Source organism: Misgurnus anguillicaudatus, chromosome 9 (assembly GCF_027580225.2).
Source record: "Misgurnus anguillicaudatus chromosome 9, ASM2758022v2, whole genome shotgun sequence".
NCBI lineage: Eukaryota > Metazoa > Chordata > Actinopteri > Cypriniformes > Cobitidae > Misgurnus > Misgurnus anguillicaudatus.
The window spans coordinates 22,948,126-22,968,018 of NC_073345.2; the positions used below are offsets into that span (position 1 = coordinate 22,948,126).

The following is a 19,893-nucleotide window of genomic DNA, read 5'->3' on the forward strand; positions in this document are numbered from 1 at the left end:
TCCAGGAAGCCCGTGGAACTGAATGAAAGGTAAAAGTACTTGGTATGTGTGGAGGGTCCCAGAGCCTGGTGGGGCGGGGGGTTGGCACAGCATGCTGGACATACTGAGGCGGTACTGCAACAACGCCAGCTGAAGGACCCATCACAAAGGGGTGGGGTGGAGGGGTGGGGAAGAGAAGGAGAAAAGGAACACAGTGGGAGGGGTTGGAAAAGAAGAAAAAAGGGGACAGGAGCAGGGCAGTGAACATGAGAAGAGAAAGAAAAGGACAAAGTGCCATCCAAGAAAAACAGTTCGGGACAGAAATGGGAGTGCACAAAAGAAAAAAAACACGATATTGACCACAAAGACACAAATGCAATGAACATGAAGGTGATGCAGTTGTCCTTTTCACATGTGTGATTGAAGGTTACGAGTTCGACACCCATACAATATATACTGACAAAACCTTAAATGCACTTAGATATAAAGGTCTGGTGAGTGCATAAATGTAGTTAAAAAAAAATCTAAATACGGCTACATGTATACAGCAAATACTTCTGACTGAGAAAATAGTGTTTAACTGCTTTGGATTACTATCACCTACTTTTGCGACCATCATTTTTCCACAAGCCAAAACAAGTTTGGGAATGATGCTGGTAACTTACAAAAGTATGTTCAATTTATATTGTTTGCCCCAGGATGGCTGGCAAATTGAGTCAAGGGAAGCAAGTAACATTTGTTATGTGGGCCTTGATTCTAAATAGAAGTGTCTGTTTAACAAAGTAGGTTAAATTGCCTCGGGCTTTAGAGTTCCTCTATATTTTTTCTAAATTAAACCGAAAATATTTCAAAAGCTTATTAGAGAAAAGGAGCCACTGCATGTTTACCATGAAACATACTGACAGGAGTCACCAATTTACTCTTATTTTCATCTAAAGTATTTATCATGGTATCTTGATTTACAAGGTGGATATTCATCACCAGAATGAAAATGGGTAAACTGGTGACTCCCAGCTTATAAACTGAAGCACACAGCAAGATATATGAATGAATGGCCATACTTAAGATGCTCAGGGCTGACTGGAGGGAAACTTGCACTGATATGCTAACTGTAAATAACACACGAACAAAGAAAAGAGGAGACGCCAAAAGCTTCCATACACCCCACAGCCAAATAACAAAGAGCCAGCAGACTGCATCATTAATGAAGCTAAAGCACGGCTTCAACTACATGCCAAACTTGTGCAATTATGCGTTTGTCCATCTTGCACCAAATAACAGATATTGCAGTGCTAACATTAGTTATAAGGTTTATCTTTCCCTTTCTTCCTTTATTTTTGCTAGCAGTCAACTGAATTGAGCTTGATTATGCATGAGCTTGATCATTAAGCACAAAAGAATAAAGCAGTTTAAGGGAAATGCTTGGTCTGCAGAAACAAAGGGTGACATTAGATGATCGGAATATAAGAAAATTATCATCACTGGATCAAGAGACAAAGCACTCACAGCCAAATACAAAAGAAAAAAAGTGCAGTTCAGCTAACACCTAAAATATTTGAAGACAATCGTTGCATTCGAAGCCACCTACTTTCATACTATATATAGTAAGCGAAAATCAGTAGGTGAGGGGTGTAGTATGTCTGAATCGAGGAGAAACCTTCCGATCTCTCGAATGAAGCCAATACGGAAGTGATTTAAACTGCAATTCATCGACTGTACGCTTGAGGCTGGCTCCAAAAGGGAGTCAATTCCCATAGAGCCCCATGTTAAAATGCCCAACTTTACAGTAGAAAATAATGTGTTTACAGCCTGGCACAAAATTTGTTTAGAGTCTGTATAGCTAATTTTGCCCTTTATGACAACTGTGAGAGGGGTGAATTTTTTTGTAACTCATCCGTTTAAATTATATTAAGCCTTAAAGTTCTGCATAATTAAGGGCGTGGCCACTTGAGTGACGGTTGAACTGCCACTGCTGTCACTAGAGTCGAGCTAGAGGGGCGTGGTTTCAGCAACCAGCCACCTCAGCTTCACCCACGTTCCGCCTCTTTACCCATTTTCGGATATCCGCGAATGCGCAACCAAGCTGGCGACGGCAGGCCCCGCCTACTTTAAGCTTCAAAAACGATCTTCAGAAACCTACAAGTGACGTCATGGACACTACGTCCATCTTTGTTACAGTCTATGGTCTGAATTCATAATATTTGAAAAACAGGAGGCGAAAAGTCCAGCAAGATCATGAAGTGTTCATTCCATGGACATTTTCCTATCTCGCGAGCCCCTGGGTGAGGAGTTATCCAATGAAGAAGAAGGGAGGCGTTGTTTTATTCAAAAATGTCTGAAAGCGGACATGGCTCTATAGAGACATAGCGCAACGCGTCATAACCTGAAAACCACACCCGTCAGGGGGGGAACAATCCTTCCGTCAGCTAACAAACCAAAAAACCCAGAAATACGTCTCTATAAGCTGTAAAACCCAGCCTTTAAGGAGAAAAAAATGGATCGCCAACTATGTTTCCCTCTAGTGGGCGCAGTTCTATTAATAGTAGTACTATGAAAAGTTGCCTGTTTCCACTTTTGTGTCTTTAAACGCTTGTTTTTTTTTGGGTCGACAGCTTATAAAAACTTATTTCTGGGTTTTTTGGCTTCTTAGCTGTACACCTTGTCACACAGCAGCTTTTAGGCATTATTCTATGACAAGGAAGCGACCTCTCGCAATACAAATCAATGGAGGCGGTTGGATTGTTCCCCCCCGGTGGACGTGGCTTTCAAATTAGCGTAGCTGCGCTCTGTCTCGATTCAAATGCAAATACATATTGAAACAGCTATACCATGTGGTTAAATATTGTACTCGTTTACTCCTTCCAGTTAACGACTAACTTGATGCATCAACATGGCAGATGTAGTACGTCTGAATACATTCATACTATACAGTTTTAACTGTTGATGAGTAGGTTCTTCATCTGATTCAGTACCTACTGTCACAGTATGCCATATCAAACGCAGGGTTTCAGTTGTGTAGTAGGTTGGGGGGAAAAAAATCTAAGAAAAGTCAAAGTAACAACCAATGCCCTAGTATAACCTACCAGTTAAACGATTTGTCAAAAATTTCTCCTTTCATGTAAATAAATAAATAAAAGTTTAATATTATTTAAAGCTAGCCACTAAAACAACGAAAACTAATAACTGCATAATTATTACAAAAAAATGTGCTGCAATTAAAAATGTATTGTACTGAATAAAAAAAATACAATATCTCAGAAATGCCAATCGCATTACCTTCCAAGCGATAAAAAATTCTATGGATATTATGTTGTATAAACAATAATTGCAGTGTAACACAACTAACAAATACATATACAGTAGACCAGTTCAGATTTAATCCTATAGAGCTCGACAATAATCAACAATGCATTTACTTCTAACATGTACATTTTATCAATAAAAGCCAAAGAAGAAAGTGTAAACAAAGCACGATGCATGTGTGTCATTCACAGAGAAAGAGAGAGAGGGGGCATGAGTCAGGGTGAAGGTCGTGCGGCAGCCCCTACGCAGCACAGAATTGAGAGGGTGGTAGTGTTCAGCCAGCCGTGCAGTGGAGGAAGAGGTTAGGCTCGAAAGACCCGCAGCAAGTACTTACCTTCACCTGAGGAGACTGCAGCTTCTGGTACATCTCCAGCGAGTAGTGATGGAGCCACATTTCCACAAAGACCTTCAGATAAACACACAACCATGTAGTTAATGCACGTGTCCCTGTCTTGGGCTTTACTTGCAGTGAGAAGAGCTTTCACAATGATTAAATAGGCGTCTCATTGCAATTATTTGACCTCATCGTGATGATTTCAAATACGGCTGGGTTTCGATTCAAATTTTAAGGATCGATTCGATTCCGATTCTCAAGATCTTGAATCGATTATCATTATTCGATTCGATCCGATCTTTGAGATTTAGATTAGTGCTTTTGAAAAAAGCATTTTTCCAGCTGTAACCTGAATTACAGGACTGTAGTTATGCAACATATTGATACTATTTGCATTTCTGGAGTTTTAAAAACAACCGCTTGCTTAACGTTACTGAACGGCATGTTCATTGTTTTAACGTCCTTCCACCTCGCGCGCATGCGTGAATTCAATCTAGGGTTGCTGCGGTGACAGAATTTTCCCACCGGTGGGCTTATAAATGTGCATGCAGACGTGCGCATTTTACTTTCACTTTTGAATTACGTTCTAAAAAAATCGAACACATTGTTTTCTATGAGTATACGCACACCGGGGCCGCCAGGTGGCGCCTGTCCGTGCCGCCCAGCTGTGACTCAGGAAGTTGCTCAAATCCCTGTCGCACCACTCACATAGTTTAACATTACATAACATCATATGTGTCCCAAATCATTAACAATTAACATTGGCTGCTAACGTATATTTTGCATTCTGAAGTAGATTCTATCTGACGAAGCTCGCGCCATTTAATGTGCACTTCCGGTTTACAATACCTCCGAGTTGTCCTAGGCGCGACGCGGCGCGACGGTGAGCTGTGCGGCCGGTGTGCGATCCCTTTCATGATGCTTCAAACTCAAGTTTTTGCTGCTTTATTGCTCTTTATTTTTTACCCACGCAATAAAGGAAATGAGGACAGAGGACTGAATAGGAAGACTCTGCCTAATTTCCCTTTTTTTCCATAGAAGAAAGTCACATAGGTTTGAAACAAAATGAGAGTAAATGATGATAGATAGATTTTTGGTTAATCTAAGAACAATTATTACCTGCAGGAGAGTCTCTGACCTCCAGATCTCTTGAGCTGTGGGGTCTGCATTGACTGAGGGCTGATGGGTAATATGACGCTTCAAAAGACTAGTGCTGTGACCGCCATATCCAACATAAGGCACATTGGAAGATCTGGGAAGGAAGCATATGAGATCACGTAACATTGTATTCTTCGATTAAATTTAGTTTATTAAAACTTAAAATGACTTTTTTAAATCACATTATGATACAATACCTCGCAGCAGGAGAGGCCACGGAGCCCCTGTTGTCTGAGTAAGGAGATGGAGGCACATTGCCTTCTGTCGGCAGGAAGTACTTCAGGTAGGCGTCAACAAGCACAAAGTACGCACTCTCCGAGTAACTCACATGCTGAGCTGGGGGGTAGTTCTGAAAAGATGATTAAACATTTCAACAAAGGGCTAATAAAATCCGATAAGGCTTAAATAACTGGCAGGGTTCGAAAATCGAATAACTGCATTATTTGTTCTTGAAAACAAATTCCCCTTTGACATACTCTTACCTTTGGTGCAATGAGACTGGAAGCAAAATAGAAGAGATAATATTCAAAAGGATCTGAGGAAGATAAAGAACAGATAATTATGTAAGAAAGATGTATGAAGTGATGAAACAAGCTTGTAACAGTAATAATATGTTATATAATACATGAAGAAGTGACTAATTTTGAGGGTGCAGAGAGCCAAGAGACGTACTCAGTAACAAAAGGCCTGACATGGGAAACTGGATCTTATTATGAAACAAAGGGCAATCCGGCAAAACTCCTGCCTGAATGGATAGCTTTATAGGACCCTGTGTGGGACAGTAAACAATTAATGTCAGACATGAGTAATAGCTATTCAACTAGAGTAAATTCCTATGCATTTCCTCCAATCCAAGTAGGTCAGTTCAATAGTTAGCAACAACTTTTACATTTCTACTACACTGATTTAATACATGACTTTGTCAACATAGTAAGTTAGAGCCAATGAGATCTGACAGATGACAATTTAACAGATTCAACCATCCTGTATTCTTCAATATTGTCCTTAATGTGACTGTTAGACTTGACAAAACATGACAGCACCCACTGCTTTGCATTTTACAGCGAGAACAAATTATTACTTACCGGCAAATAACTGACTGGAAACTCATACTTGTACTCCTCAGCTTGAAGTTTGTACACTAATTTCATCATTGGACCACTGTTAAGAAAGTACAACTTGTCACAAAAGAGCAAAAACTGTATGAGCCCTCAGCCCTACACCGCTGTTACTTTGTGATTGGTCGGTTGCTGTTTTTCAGTAGGTGGTCAAGATTGCAGATGAAGTTGAAAACGGTATAATAAACCAGTCCCTCCAGAAAAACATGATTATGCGATTGCATGATTCAATGCATAATCAGCCAAAGTCCGCATATTAATGCGGGGGCCGCATTTTTTAAATACACCACACTTTTGCTGCATAAATTGCATGATTTTATAACCCCCGCATTTTCGTAGCAAAAAGTCATATATGTCTTAGCAGAAAGTCGAAAATGTTGCATTTACTTAAAGGTGCAGTTTGTAACTTTTAGTAAAATCTCTTGACAGAAATGCAATATAATATACATAACGATATTATCAAGGGTGTTTAAAGACCTTACATAATGAACCATTATGTTTTTATTACCTTAGAATAAGACATTTTATCTACATACACTGCGGGCTGGGTCCCCTTACATGGAAGTCGCTATTTTGTTTCGCCATGTTTTTACAGAAGCCCTTAACGGACAAACTTTGTTTGATGAGTTGTCTCCAATGATCATAGATATGTACACCAGATGTCGCCTTGGCTACAGCAGTTTATTGGACCGAATGCGTCAAACAGAGCCGGCATCTTGAAACAGGGGAATCCCGCATCAGCGTCATTGTAGGCATTGGTGTAACGGAAACCATAAATGTGATTTTCTTGGTTTTCTTTTGGTTCGTTTCAATCGTCAGACATGTATTTAGCATTGAGTCCAGAAAAAAATAAAAGTTAAAAAATTTTGAAAATCTACTTTATCTAACCATAATGCATAGTGCTAGTAGCCCTAACATCCATACGCAGCATAAAAGTCCGGCATCGTCCATGAATTCGAAGTACAGGTGGAGATAGCAGCGTTACCTAGCTACTTCCAATGACAAGACCCCTGTTCTAAGATGGCGGCAGTTTTGATGCATGCTTAGAACCCCAAGGTGACATCTAGTGTATATATCTATGTCCGATGATGACATGTTTGTCCTGTGACAGCTACCGTAACTTCTCTATGTGTTTCAAAAGATAGGTGTGAGCCGTAGATGAGCCTTTGGTTGCAGATGCGGCTAAAATTTACACACTGCACCTTTAACACATATGCGCAGCCATGTCCACTGTTGTCATGGGAATGTTAGGAAGTGACGTAATTACGCGACATGAACGTCAATGAGAGCTGCAAAAGTTGCAAACAGTTTTTGCAAGTTCACGCAGTTTTTGCAAGTTCACGTAATTTTGGCAAGTTCCCGCAATTTAATAAATATCCTGCATATTCAATCACATTTTTTAAGAAAATGTGCCGCAAGATCAAGGATTTTTGCCTGCAACAATCACAAAAAAAGCGTTTTTCTGGAAGGACTGATAAACGTTACCTACATTGCCTTGTTAATTCTTGCCATATTTGTTGCATACATTACAAGCTGACTTCATAGCATGACAGCAGGGAAAAAGAAACCATAACTATGCTAACTAGCCCAGACTGGCATGGTTTCGCAACTTAAATTATGGGAAAAATTTTAATGTGCCCCATTATCTTAGGGCAGTGGTTCCCAAACTTTTTCAGCGTGCGGCCCCCCTTGTGTACGGTGCATTCCTTCACAGCCCCCCAAAGAAAATTTGTGTTCTAAAACTCAACATTGTAATAAAAAAGCATTAAAATATACAAAAAAAGTATTGCTTTTTGGTTAGTAACCTTATTTTTTTAGGTTTAATTACACAGAATTCATGATAAATTAATGTAATTCATAAAGTTTCATAAAACTGGGGCCCCCCTGGCACCATCTCGCGGCCCCCAGTTTGAAAACCACTGTCTTAGGGCGAAGGAATGCACCGTACACAAGGGGGGCCGCACGCTGAAAAAGTTTGGGAACCACTGTCTTAGGGTATAGCATTGCGTTACCAGCACAAAAAGCCACAGGTTCTAACCCAGGAAACACACATACTGATAAAAAAATGTATACTTTGTAATGCACGTCATTTTGTATAAAAGCATTTGCCTTTTACATAAATGTGGCAAGACTTTATCAGATGCAACTACACATTGACAAACTGACCATTGCATTCACAAATACACACAAACCTTGGGTGCAGGATGTCCATGACAATGTTGTAATCATTTGAGCGCGCCTGCAAAAATCGAAGGTTCCAGCCTGCAAGGATTCCATCCGGGCTACCAAACACACTTTCCACCAACCAGGGAAAGATGGCATGCAGCTCCTAATACATAACATAAAAAACACAATTTCACATAAGCACCAACACAATTTTATTTATCTCCTTTTACGACATGAATGATACAAACAGCAGGATCAAAGTCACACAAAGCCAGCCTCAACTACCAATCCAAATAAAACTTGGGCCTAAAAAGTGAGCAACCCACACAAATGGTCAGATGAATCTAAAAGCAGGGTCACAGATTTTAAAACTAAACAATACATCAGCCATTCTGGCTGCACACAGTTCATGGACACCAACAGGACAGCAGCTGGCCTGTGAACTTAAATATGGGCTCAACAGTGCAGCTGCCTCAATAGATTTCTCTTCATTCAGTCTAAAAAAAAGCTCTTGTGTGTAAAGTGAAGTATTTGATAAATATTAGTTTAATCTTTTGTCTTAGGCTAACATTATGCACGACTTTGTACTATAGTACTAACTGTAAAAGAGCATGAGTGATATGAAATCACAGAACTTTACCTTAGCAGGATAATCATCTATAATTTTCACCAACTCATGACATCTTTGTTGAAGAGTTTTATTGCTCCAGTCTGTCTTTAAATTGGACTGCATGAACACAAAGAGACGGCAATTAGAAGAAATTAAACACAACATCATAAGTCGTGTTTACAAGACTTAAAACTTACCAAGAGGTAACTGGGCTGTTGTAAAGCAGGTGCAGCCATGAAAACCCCTCTGCTCTCAAACGGCAGATCTGAAAAGTCCACAAAAACAAATTTAAGAGCATTAGACTAAGTTAAATGTGAGAGACCCTGATGCATAAACATTTCGTTGCAGCATAGCTGTTACATAAGTAACGTTTTATTAGAAAAGCCATTTAAGCTATGAATGAACAACACTGTAATTTCAGACTGGTTTGTTTATCTGTGTTTAATTCAGTAGTTTAACTGGACTAGTTATATTTTCTCTAATACAGCATGTTTATGTTAGCCTGCTAGCTTCGGTCTCAGCTAACGTTAACTATGCAGCCAGCACGTTACAGAGAGTTTACTAGACTGACGGTTTTAGCCGTAAAACGTTTAAATAAGACACGTTTGAACAAACAAAGGCATGTTAGGAACATAATACCTCAGATGAAAGAAAAATAAATACAATTTCTCATATATTCCAATAAACCGCGCTGACATCCAACAGTCAAACACAGCAACTGTAAGATCATTTCCGCCGACCAATGTAACAGCGCCGTCTATAGGCTGAGAGCAGGGGTGACGTCATGGCGCCAACGGATTAAGACCAAAGTCTACTTTTCAAGGTTTATTTTTTTTTCTAAATTTTATAATCATAAATGTAAACTCAGTAAAGACAAACCTTTGTTTTTGGTTATTGTAAAAGACATTCAAATATATATATATATATGGGGTGGTTTCCCGGACAGGGATTAGACTAGTCCTAGACTAAAATAAATGTAAGAGCTGTCAACACTGAAAACAACTTGCACTGACTTATCTTAAAATACATCAGTGCCCTTTGTTTTGCCTCAAAATGCACACAAGTACTGTTTTCAGTAAGGCATGTTTGTTAAAACTAGTTATATTTCCTAATTAAACTAAGACCTAGTCCTGGTTTAAGCTAATCCCTGTCCGGGACACCACCCCTACATGTCTGTTTTGTTGAAGTTTAATTTAAACTTTTTCACTGTCTAGTTTAACACTGAAAGATGTTATTTACCTAAATCAGCTAGCTTAATTTCTATGCAAATAAAAGAAAACTTAACATTATGTTTTATAAAATCGTACGATTTTGCATGATTAACTTCGTATGAATTAATACGAATTATCCAACTCGTTAAATATGTATGATTTCTTGTGAGATCAGGCTTGTATTTCTGAGGCCGGGATTAAGCAAATTTGAAGCAAACGTATTTGTACGTATAATACGTGCTGAGAGCATTCAATCAATCCCATTTTCTAATGACAAAGGTGCCGTTTACCATAGACATTATATACGTAGATGCCTCATGACGTACTAAAACGTAATCCAGTGTCGCCGCCATATTGGTTCGGTCTCTTCACTTTACGCTAGCACTAAAGTCAATAGGAGTCAACGGAGAGAGAGAGCAACTATGCACGTATTTTGTGCAGTTTACGGTGGCAAGAATCGGCGCAGTATTGATGCCAGATCGCAAGGGATTACCATTCACAAGATTGAAAAATAATTTAGGTTATTTTGCTATTTATAATATTATGTCATCGTAACTAACATTACTTACGTGTGAAAATCAGGTAAAAATTTGTGGAGTTATGATTATTGTAATTGGGGATACACCTTCCCAAGTAGAAATAAATGCGGGGGGCGCATTGGGGACCCATCCAAGATGGCGGATGCACTGATACTAACGCTGCGTCCGAAAACTCAAGGCAGTGACTCGTTGCCTCGCTGCCTCATGAGGAAATGACTTCGGAGGCATGAAGGCAGCTCAGAGAAAGACTTTCGGACACACTTCAAAGGCAGCGTGTTTGAAATTTAAACAGAGAACGCCTTTGTGATAACTAATCACATATTTGAAAACTACAATACTAATTTTTGCAATTAAAAGGTGTAAAAAGTGAAAATCTACCTTTATTTACACTAAATTGGTGGTCCAGTCGCGTCCTTGGCCGCCATTTTATTTTTTCAACCTCGACTGGGCTCGACCAATCACATTCTTAATGTACGTCCACGCATAGGTATCTCAGGAGACAGGAAGTAAACCAAACATTGAATTCGGACATGCCTTGATGCCTTCCTGCCTTGGAAAGCTTTTTGGAAAGAGTTTTCGGACGCAGCCTACATTAGACTTTGTATGATTTCTCTAATCGTTCTTGCAGCACTTTGACGTCTTCTGGCGGTCGGTTCTTGCGGCGCCGCATGAAGTTGAATAAGTTTATGTCTATGGCATTTAGCGGCTTTTGCATTTGAGCTCTTTTTATGTTCCCTTTTACAAAACTTCTGGCCACACCCCTTTGATTTAGAACTGATTTATTCTGTGCAAAACCTCAAACATTCTCTACAAATATTTTGTAAGGCTAGAAGTATTATATACTTTAAAAGACAAAATGCCCAAGGTATATCTGGATATGAATTAATATCTAATCTACGTGATATGATATGATATTCAAAGAGCATTTGTCAACATAGATGGAATTCAAAAAGTGCCTGAGGGAGTATAGCACTGATAAAACAAACAAAACAACTGCATAATGTAATAAGAGTGCATCAAGTCCAGCAGCTTTGACGATTGGTGTAGATATTTCTTAAGTACCCCTTGGCCTAATGTCTTCACTTATTTAGTTTATGTATGATTTTTTCCACTTAGCATATATAAAGGCAATCCGGATAAGTAACAGCAATGTTAGGAAAACAGTAATCCGTCATTTTCTTTAATCTGTATAAATTTTATTATAAAACTCTCAAATTTATTCTATTGTTGGAATAATGTTAATCACACGTCTGCAAAACCCAGAAATAACAAAGAGCCATGAACTTCCTCTCATGTCTAATACAGAGAGAACAGCATGTTTGTAACATAGTGTGGTAATTGCTTTTATATAAAGCTCCTCTTGCAACTGTAATAAATGAGGTCGGTATTGAAACAAAGGGAATGAAAAATGTGGGGAAATGAGCAGCATTTTACTTGACTTTTATTTTTATTGTTTGAACTGACCAAATTTTGTATATTAAAATATGAAAGACACCAAAGACAGAGGCTATTTCTGATTTCTCTTCTGTCATACTCAATCAACTCATTCAACATTACAAAGGAAACATCAAGTGCAATTTAAAAAACTGTCTCAATTGCCTTTCTCCATGTTTATTTGAGAAATTTTAGAAAACCCCTCAATGCAATGATGGATGGAGATGATCTTTCATTCCCGTAAGGTTCCATTAGCAAGAAATAACTTGCCTGATTGCCTGAGAATTGACATCCTGCGGACACCATTGAGAATCATTGCTCTACCCTCACCTTGCACTGTTATTTGTGTGTTCTTGAAGTGCTGTTCTGAAGAAAGTCTTGGCCAACAAGACACATGACAGCTCTGTCTTAAATGACAATAAAAATACTGCTCTCTTCATTGACTATTTACATTATTTTTCTCCCTTTCTCCTCTTTTTCCTCATTCTAAATTGTGGAGGAGACAAAGGAAGGCAACTACTGCAGTTTCATCACCATTGGCCCTAAGGTAAATTGGCCCTTTATCAGAGGCAGGCCTCATCTATCAGTTCAAAGACGGGTATTGAAATTGCTCTGCTGGCCACAAATCAGGCCAATGGATCGGGCTCCTTATCTGGAACAAGGCCGTCATCACTCTCCAGCGAGAAGGAGAGGAAAAACCTGGCATGAGAACCTTTTCGTCACTGGTCTGATGGATATGACCCCCCTTGACCCTTGGATGACCAGATCACCCAGTGTAAAGTCACATTACGGGCTGGTAATCAGGACTATTTTCTGTCACTTTCGACTTCGTCTGCGGGTCAATTCAAAAAGATAAAGAAACCATTTAAAATGGCAAGCTCTGCTACAATGAATGTAGGATATTAATGGCTAATACTTTAAAGGATTAGTAAATTTTCTTAAAAAAAAATCCAGATAATTAATTACTCACCACCATGTCATTTAAAATGTTGATGTCTTTCTTTGTTCAGTCGAGAAGAAATTATGTTTTTTGAGGAAAACATTCCAGGATTTTTCTCATTTTAATGGACTTTAATGGACCCCAACACTAAACGATCCCAAACGAGGCATAAGGGTCTTATCTAGCGAAATGATTGTCATTCTTGGCAAGAAAAATAAAAATTATCCACCTTTAAACCACAACTTCTCTTCTTCCTCCCGCTATGAGCCAGCGCGACCTCACGTAACTGCATAATGACGCCAAAAGGTCACGTGTTACATACATGAAATGCACATTTGCGGACCATTTTACACTATAAACTGACACAAAGACATTAATTAGTATCATTCGACATACAACAACGTCGGAACGGTCCTCTTTCTCAACACTTGAAAACACTGGGGCGTAATTTCAATACGTCATCCGTGACCTCTTGACGTGATGACATATTACATGAGGTCCACGCCGGCACGTCACACGGCCGAAGGAAGATGAGAAGTTGTGGCTTAAAAGTGCATATTTTAAATTTTTCCTGCCAAAAATGACAATCGCCTCGCTAGACAAGACCCTTATGCCTCGTTTGAGATCGTTTAGAGTCCTTTGAAACTGCAATTTTAAACTGCATTAAAACTGTTAAGTGTTGGGATCCATTAAAGTCCATTAAAATGAGAAAAAATCCTGGAATGTTTTCCTCAAAACACATTATTTCTTGTCGACTGAACAAAGAAAGACATCAACATTTTGGATGACATGGTGGTGAGTAAATTATATGCATTTTTTTTAAGAACATTAAATAATCCTTTAATAAAACTGGATCCTAATATAATTGTTGGTTTATGCTGATTTTTTTAAATAGAGATTTGATACCATCATATAACATATATATATATAAGCTAGGAAATGATCTTCCCCCATGGCATTAGATTTTTGATAAAGTGTCAGGATTGATGATGCTATTGATCATGCAATGAGAAATGCCTTTAAAAACACTACACAAACCAAGTCAATCTATACAGCACAGAAAAGATCTCTCATGTTTGCATTTTTTATCATCATCATTTCCTAAAACCCATTGAATGACCTCTAATGTAAAGTAAGGCGTAATGTATTTAATGGTACTTTTCCTATCGCAGTTCAATTTATGATAAAAAAGCAATATTGATTACCCCAAAAACACTATAGCTCTATGGTGCTTTGTTTGCATGACAATTTTTCCTTTGTATTGATGGAAACCACCCAGGTGTATGAGGACTCTTTGACTTTTTGAAATAGCTCTATTCAGCAATGTGAGCTTAACCAGTGACTTGGTTTTGAAACAGAACTCTCTTTTGTTTGATCAATGGCATCTACAGTAACAGTAAACAATCATAATCCACAACCATTACACCTAAGCCTTAAAATTTCAGTTCAGTTTGAATACATCGAGCATTTAGTTTCTACAAATATAGACTTTTCTTCCTTCTTTACTTTAGGTAATCTTCTCTAACAAGTACGTTTTAAAAAAGCCATTGAGATGGGCTACAGAAGCACTTTTCATTTTCATTGTATGTTCTTGATATGCTTTCAAACCACTGTTTTCAAAAGTCTTACTTATTTCAAACAGCAGTTCAAATAACAGCGTGTTCATATAGCTCACCCATAGAGAGCTACAAAATTACCAAGTACAAAAAGGCAATTTTATGAAGCTGTAGCCGTTTGCTCCCTTTGTGTCATTCAAAATTGAAGAAGGAATTTTACTGAATGCAGCTGGAATTGGCAGTGGATGCCCGCAGAGAGTAAACAGTGAATTGACTCAGAGTAAGAGCTCGTAAATGAGAACACAGACCAAAATATATATATTTTATTCTCTTATCAGAGCTAGCCGGATGCTGTTAAAATAATCTGGAGAGAGTTTGAAAAACTGCCCTAAGTTCTCACGTTTAAAAAAAATATGATAAAAAGTGGTAGAAGGGCAAAAAGTTAAACAATTCTGATAGTGTATGTGGCAACGGGAAAATAAAAAACTGATCTGATATGTATTGAATTTCAAGTATTGTATAATTTAGTTTAGGACAGTAAATGATAGTAAAGAACAATGTATTTGTGTTCGATATATTCTGGTATCTATAAATTGTATTCCCCTTGTTTAGTCACCTGCATTCTCTTATGCATTTGAAATTGATCAATAATTCATGAAACGCTGGTTTGATAAAAGACCTGTCGAGCATATTTATCTGTCCGATCATACTTCACTGCAATAACTGTATCAGAATGTGATGCCACAACAATCTTTTCTCAACAGTCATGACATCAATTGAAAAGCATGTTTTACTGCATTTGGCTGAGTTGGGATAACTGTCTCTATTATAGTTATTAAATGCTATATGGGAAGGTTATTTTACCAACAAAAAAATGAATCAAATCAAGCAGTAAGTAAAAGCATAATGTATATTTGACACTGAAAATTATAAATCATAACAGATATCAATTAATACCGTAGATCATTTCACTTTACGAAAGACATTTATTTTTTGTTCCTCTCGGTTTCTTATTTATAGGGGTGGGAGGCTGATGATACTGGACTTCGTCTGGGACAGAGGTCTGGGACAGAGCAGGCAGTCCATCTTCTTTTCTAATGATTACTTTAGCTGAGTGCTAGAATGGGGTTGGACATCACAGTGTGTTTGATTTGTGTCTTTGGCCCGTGGCTGGGTGAGGGCAGGACTGTAAGATGAAAACCAACTTCAGTCGAGTGTCCAAGTATGACGGTTAAACCAAGAGCAGAAGAATGTTGAAGATTTTTGTATAAAGTTCAAAGACAATATAGTTTTAAATAGATTATTTGTCATAACTCATTCATACACAAAAATATCCTGGGTTATTTTCAGCCCAGCATTGGGTCAAAAAGAGACGAACACAACTCATGGAGTTTTAATTTAACCTATGCTGGGTTGTTTTAAACCTTTGTTGGGTCAAATATACAAGCTTTTTTTGTTTTTGGCATCTTGTGAGCAGTGGTTAATTTCAAAGGGTCAGTATGAACCAATAAGCATTAAAGGTGCAGTGTGTAATTTTTAGAAGGAGCTCTTGACAGAAATGCAAAATAATATACAAAACTATATTATCAGGGGTGTATAAAAACCTTTGATAATGAACCGTTATGTGTTTATTACCTTAGAACGAGACCTTTTTATCTACATACACTGAGGGTCCCCTTACATGGAAGTCGCCATTTTGTGCCCCCATTTTTCTACAGGAGCCCTTAATGGACAATTTTTTTTTACTAAGTTGTCTCCGACGATGACATGTTTGTGCGATGGCAGCTACCATAGCTTCTCTACTATGGTAATTGGTTGGACTAAGCCATTGGTTGCAATTCGCAACCTCACCACTAGATGCCGCGAAAATTTACACACTGCACCTTTAAATTTAGACTGATCAGGGTTTTATTTAGACCTCAGTTTCTAATTTCAGTATCCTCAGACTGCCTTAAACCCAACAGGTTGGGTTTGACAATTTTTGACCCAACGCTGGGTTAAAAATAACCCAGCATTTTTTAGTGTGTATCATTACATTTACGCATTTGGTAGACCTGTGTTATATATTAAATTTACAGTGCATTCAACACCAGTGGCGGCCGGTGACTTCATTTTTCGAGGGTGCACGATGCAAAGTTTGTCACAACATGTATATAGTCCAAAATATGTGTTCTGCGCGTTGAGTGATCATATGTGCATCACGTGTCTTGTCAAAATAAGTGCCCGCTGCAGACGCGTCTAAAGGGCTTATTATAAAAGAGACGCTCGCGTTTGCCATATACTCACATAATCTCATGTGTAATCAGAGTTTACTGTTAAGGGAGTGTCTTGCGTGTATTTTGTGAACGTGAGCGTCTCATTTATCATAAACGGTTTTGACGCGTGTGCAGCAGGCGCTTATTTTGACAAAATACGTTATGCATATGGTTCACATGACATAACAAACACATAATTCAAAACACGAGCAACACACGACACTCCGAACACATATTTTGAATTTGCGCCCCTCGGAAGAGCAGTCACGAGCCCCCACTGTTCAACACTCATTCATCACCCTTTCAAAAAGTACATCTTTGTATATCTAAATGGTACATATTACTCAAATTGTTACCTCAAAGGTGCATGTATCTGTACGTAAATGCTCCTGTCCAAGTGACAGCTTTGTACCTTTATTTCTGAAAGTGAAGCTAAGTAAATTATGACAGATTTTTATATCAGGTAGAGTATTAATATAAAAAATTAAAACAATATGCTCATTTTTTTATGATGACCCCAAAAGTACTCTTTTGCTAATAAATGTTGATAAAATAAGGGACCCACTGACACTGAGTGAGTAAATGAACTTTTGAAGTTTTAGAAGGTCATCTCATCACCTTTGGATCTCTGGACAGGCAAACAAAGCATGGCCAGACCTGAGGGACATTATGAGTAAACAGCCTCTGTAATGGGCTCTTAATCGGGCCGGGCAATCTGGAGAGGGGGGCCCGGGGCTGTGACAGAATGACAGCGAGCTGGAGATGACTATGTGGCAGTTATTATTAGTGCTATCATTGATCAGAAAGGGAGTGTGCTGCAGATGAAGTGGAATGATGGATTTAATGGCTCCAGCCCTCCGCTCCCCACTCTCAATGCCAGCGCTGCAAACGGGTGAAGAGCGAAAATATAAAGATGCCAGGAACAGGCCACAGAGACAATTCTCTCCTTGGGCAATTATGGTGGGGAAAATGGATTTGCAGAGGTTTCAAGCTCATTAATTTAACTTTTAGTTATTCTTATGTTTTAAACAGCATGCACAATAGCTAAAATCAATTAAAATGTAAAACTTTTTATTTGTTTTGACTGTTCATTAGCACAACGATGGTGTTTTTGGGGGCCTGAAAATGAAAGCTTGGAAACTGGTTTGAACGTATATAATTGTTTAATATTCATAATGTTTAATATTCCTATATAGCATATTTTGTGACACATTGTGTTTTCAGTGGAAAGTTTGTGGGTTTCTACAGTACATGCTGAAAATTAAAACCACTAAAATGATACTTGTTATAATTTACTAAAAGGTTTGAAACAGATGCTAAATATAAACTTATTTAAAACCCAGATGACTCGAGAATCACTGCAATTGGATCATGATGTTAAATCTGGATCGCTATGATGCAAGAATGAATAATTCAGACTACTTTGGTGAGCCAAATCAACCAATTTATTATAAATATTAAACAATAACAGAATTTTCATGCTTGGATTTTTAATATTCAAATGCTCCCTTACGCTCCGTTTCTGTTGTTGTGTCTTTACGAAAAGCCTCATCTGTGCCATTAATAAAGACCCAGACAGAATAATGGCATGATGAGATGCTTCTTTATCATGTCGGAGACTCAGCATTGAGAGAGGCCTATTAAAGGAAATGCCTCACTCACTCTGCCTTTAAATGTCAGAGCAAATTCCCTTCAGAGGATTACACTGTAAAAACATGACTGAGGCAGTCTAATACTAATAAGACATCAGCAATGTATGACACAAGCTGTATATTCAGTTCTGAATATGCATAGTATTTTTCCTTTATGAGTAAAATCAACTAACTTTGAAGAGCATAGAGAACACCATCAGTTTTGTAAGTCACTTTGGATAAAGCCGTCTGCTAAAATGTGAATGTTAAATTAAAACATTAATGCAAAGGAATACAGGTTCTATCAATGCATAATGCAGTATAATTACAGATATTCAAATGAAAAAAGAAGCTGTATTAGCATATGAACATGCTGACTCAACCTGGTACTGTAGTGGAATCAATATGAAGAGCTCAGATGCAAAACCCTCTAAGTGCATCTGACCTGTTTTCTTGTAAATGAGCATTTTTATTAGGCTTTTATGTTTAGGTTAAAGGCGGGGTCTGTGAACTCTCAAAGCCAATGTTGACATTTGAAATCACCTAAACAAACACGCCCCTACCCCAACAGAATCTGGACCTTCATTTGATAGACCCACCCTACACATACGCAACCCAGGCAACAATGTTGGTTAGTAGACACGCCCCTACTGCTGATTGGCTATAAGTTTGTTTTGGTAGTCGACTCACTTTAATGGCAACGAAAATAGTCAGTAATTGAAATGACTTAGCTCAAAAATGTTACTTAAAGCTGCAGTGTGTAATTTTTAGAAGGATCTCTTGACAGAAATGCTAAATAATATACAAAACTATATTATCAGGGGTGTATAAAGACCTTTCATAATGAATCGTTATGTGTTTATTATCTCAGAATAAGACGTTTTTATCTACATACACCAAGGGTCCTCTTACATTGGAAGTCGCCATTTTGTGCCGCCATGTTTTTACAGAAGCTCTTAACGGACAAACTTTTTTACTAAGTTGTCTCTGGCAATGACATTTTTGTCCGGTGGCTGCTACCGTGGCTTCTCTATGTTTCAAAAGCAAGAGGAGAGCAGTGGACTGAGCCTTTGGTTACTATTCGCAACTAGGGCTGTCACTTTTCGTTCGAAAATCGATTGCACAATCGATCGGACCAACCAAAAAAAGTTTCGAAAACGAAAATAGGTAATCGATTTTACCAAATATGTACACTATTAATTTTTAAAGAATTAAACAATAAAAAATATAGACGTAATAAAACTCACAAACAAGCAGAAAAATAAAATGAAGAATTCCGAAAGTGCAGTAGGCGTTGCGAAAGCTAGACAGAAAATACCCAGCAATTTTACGCACCTATAGTTTCACGCTTTCAATCCCTGCATCTAGTGTTTTTCAAAGAAAATGGCGGACAACATCAATGAACCTGCGCAACACGAGAGAGCGACGAAACAGACCTTACATGAGCCACCATTGCCAGCTGACAGCGAACCGCTTTTGTGGTGGAAGATTGACAGTACGACATGCCCCCACCTTGCGCAGCTGGCAACGAAGTACCCGAGTTTCCCTGGGACATCAGTGCGGTCGGAGCGCGTCTTCTCAACAGATGGGCATATAGTGAATAAAAAACGCTCTGGACCCCGAAAATGTTCATGATCAACTTGTTTTCCTGACCAATAA

At 38.4% G+C, this 19,893-nt stretch overlaps 1 protein-coding gene across 3 annotated transcripts in view; it reads right to left on the bottom strand.

The window, feature by feature from the left end:
- The window catches only part of smpd4 (sphingomyelin phosphodiesterase 4), a 35,254-nt gene that overhangs the window by 7,522 nt on the left and 7,839 nt on the right, over positions 1-19,893 (bottom strand). Inside the window, exons 1-11 of one of the 3 annotated variants that reach the window (XM_055180441.2) lie at positions 9,308-9,448; positions 8,866-8,933; positions 8,699-8,785; positions 8,085-8,221; positions 5,860-5,935; positions 5,447-5,543; positions 5,257-5,309; positions 4,972-5,123; positions 4,736-4,868; positions 3,617-3,688; positions 40-129 (exon numbers count right to left, since the gene is read on the bottom strand). In XM_055180441.2, the coding sequence (XP_055036416.1) occupies positions 40-129; positions 3,617-3,688; positions 4,736-4,868; positions 4,972-5,123; positions 5,257-5,309; positions 5,447-5,543; positions 5,860-5,935; positions 8,085-8,221; positions 8,699-8,785; positions 8,866-8,904 (936 nt within the window). In that variant the 5' untranslated portion in view covers positions 8,905-8,933; positions 9,308-9,448. Of the gene's footprint in view, positions 1-39; positions 130-3,616; positions 3,689-4,735; positions 4,869-4,971; positions 5,124-5,256; positions 5,310-5,446; positions 5,544-5,859; positions 5,936-8,084; positions 8,222-8,698; positions 8,786-8,865; positions 8,934-9,307; positions 9,449-19,893 lie in introns of those variants that run through there. The other 2 variants (XM_055180442.2, XM_055180443.2) reach the window with 2 other exon arrangements.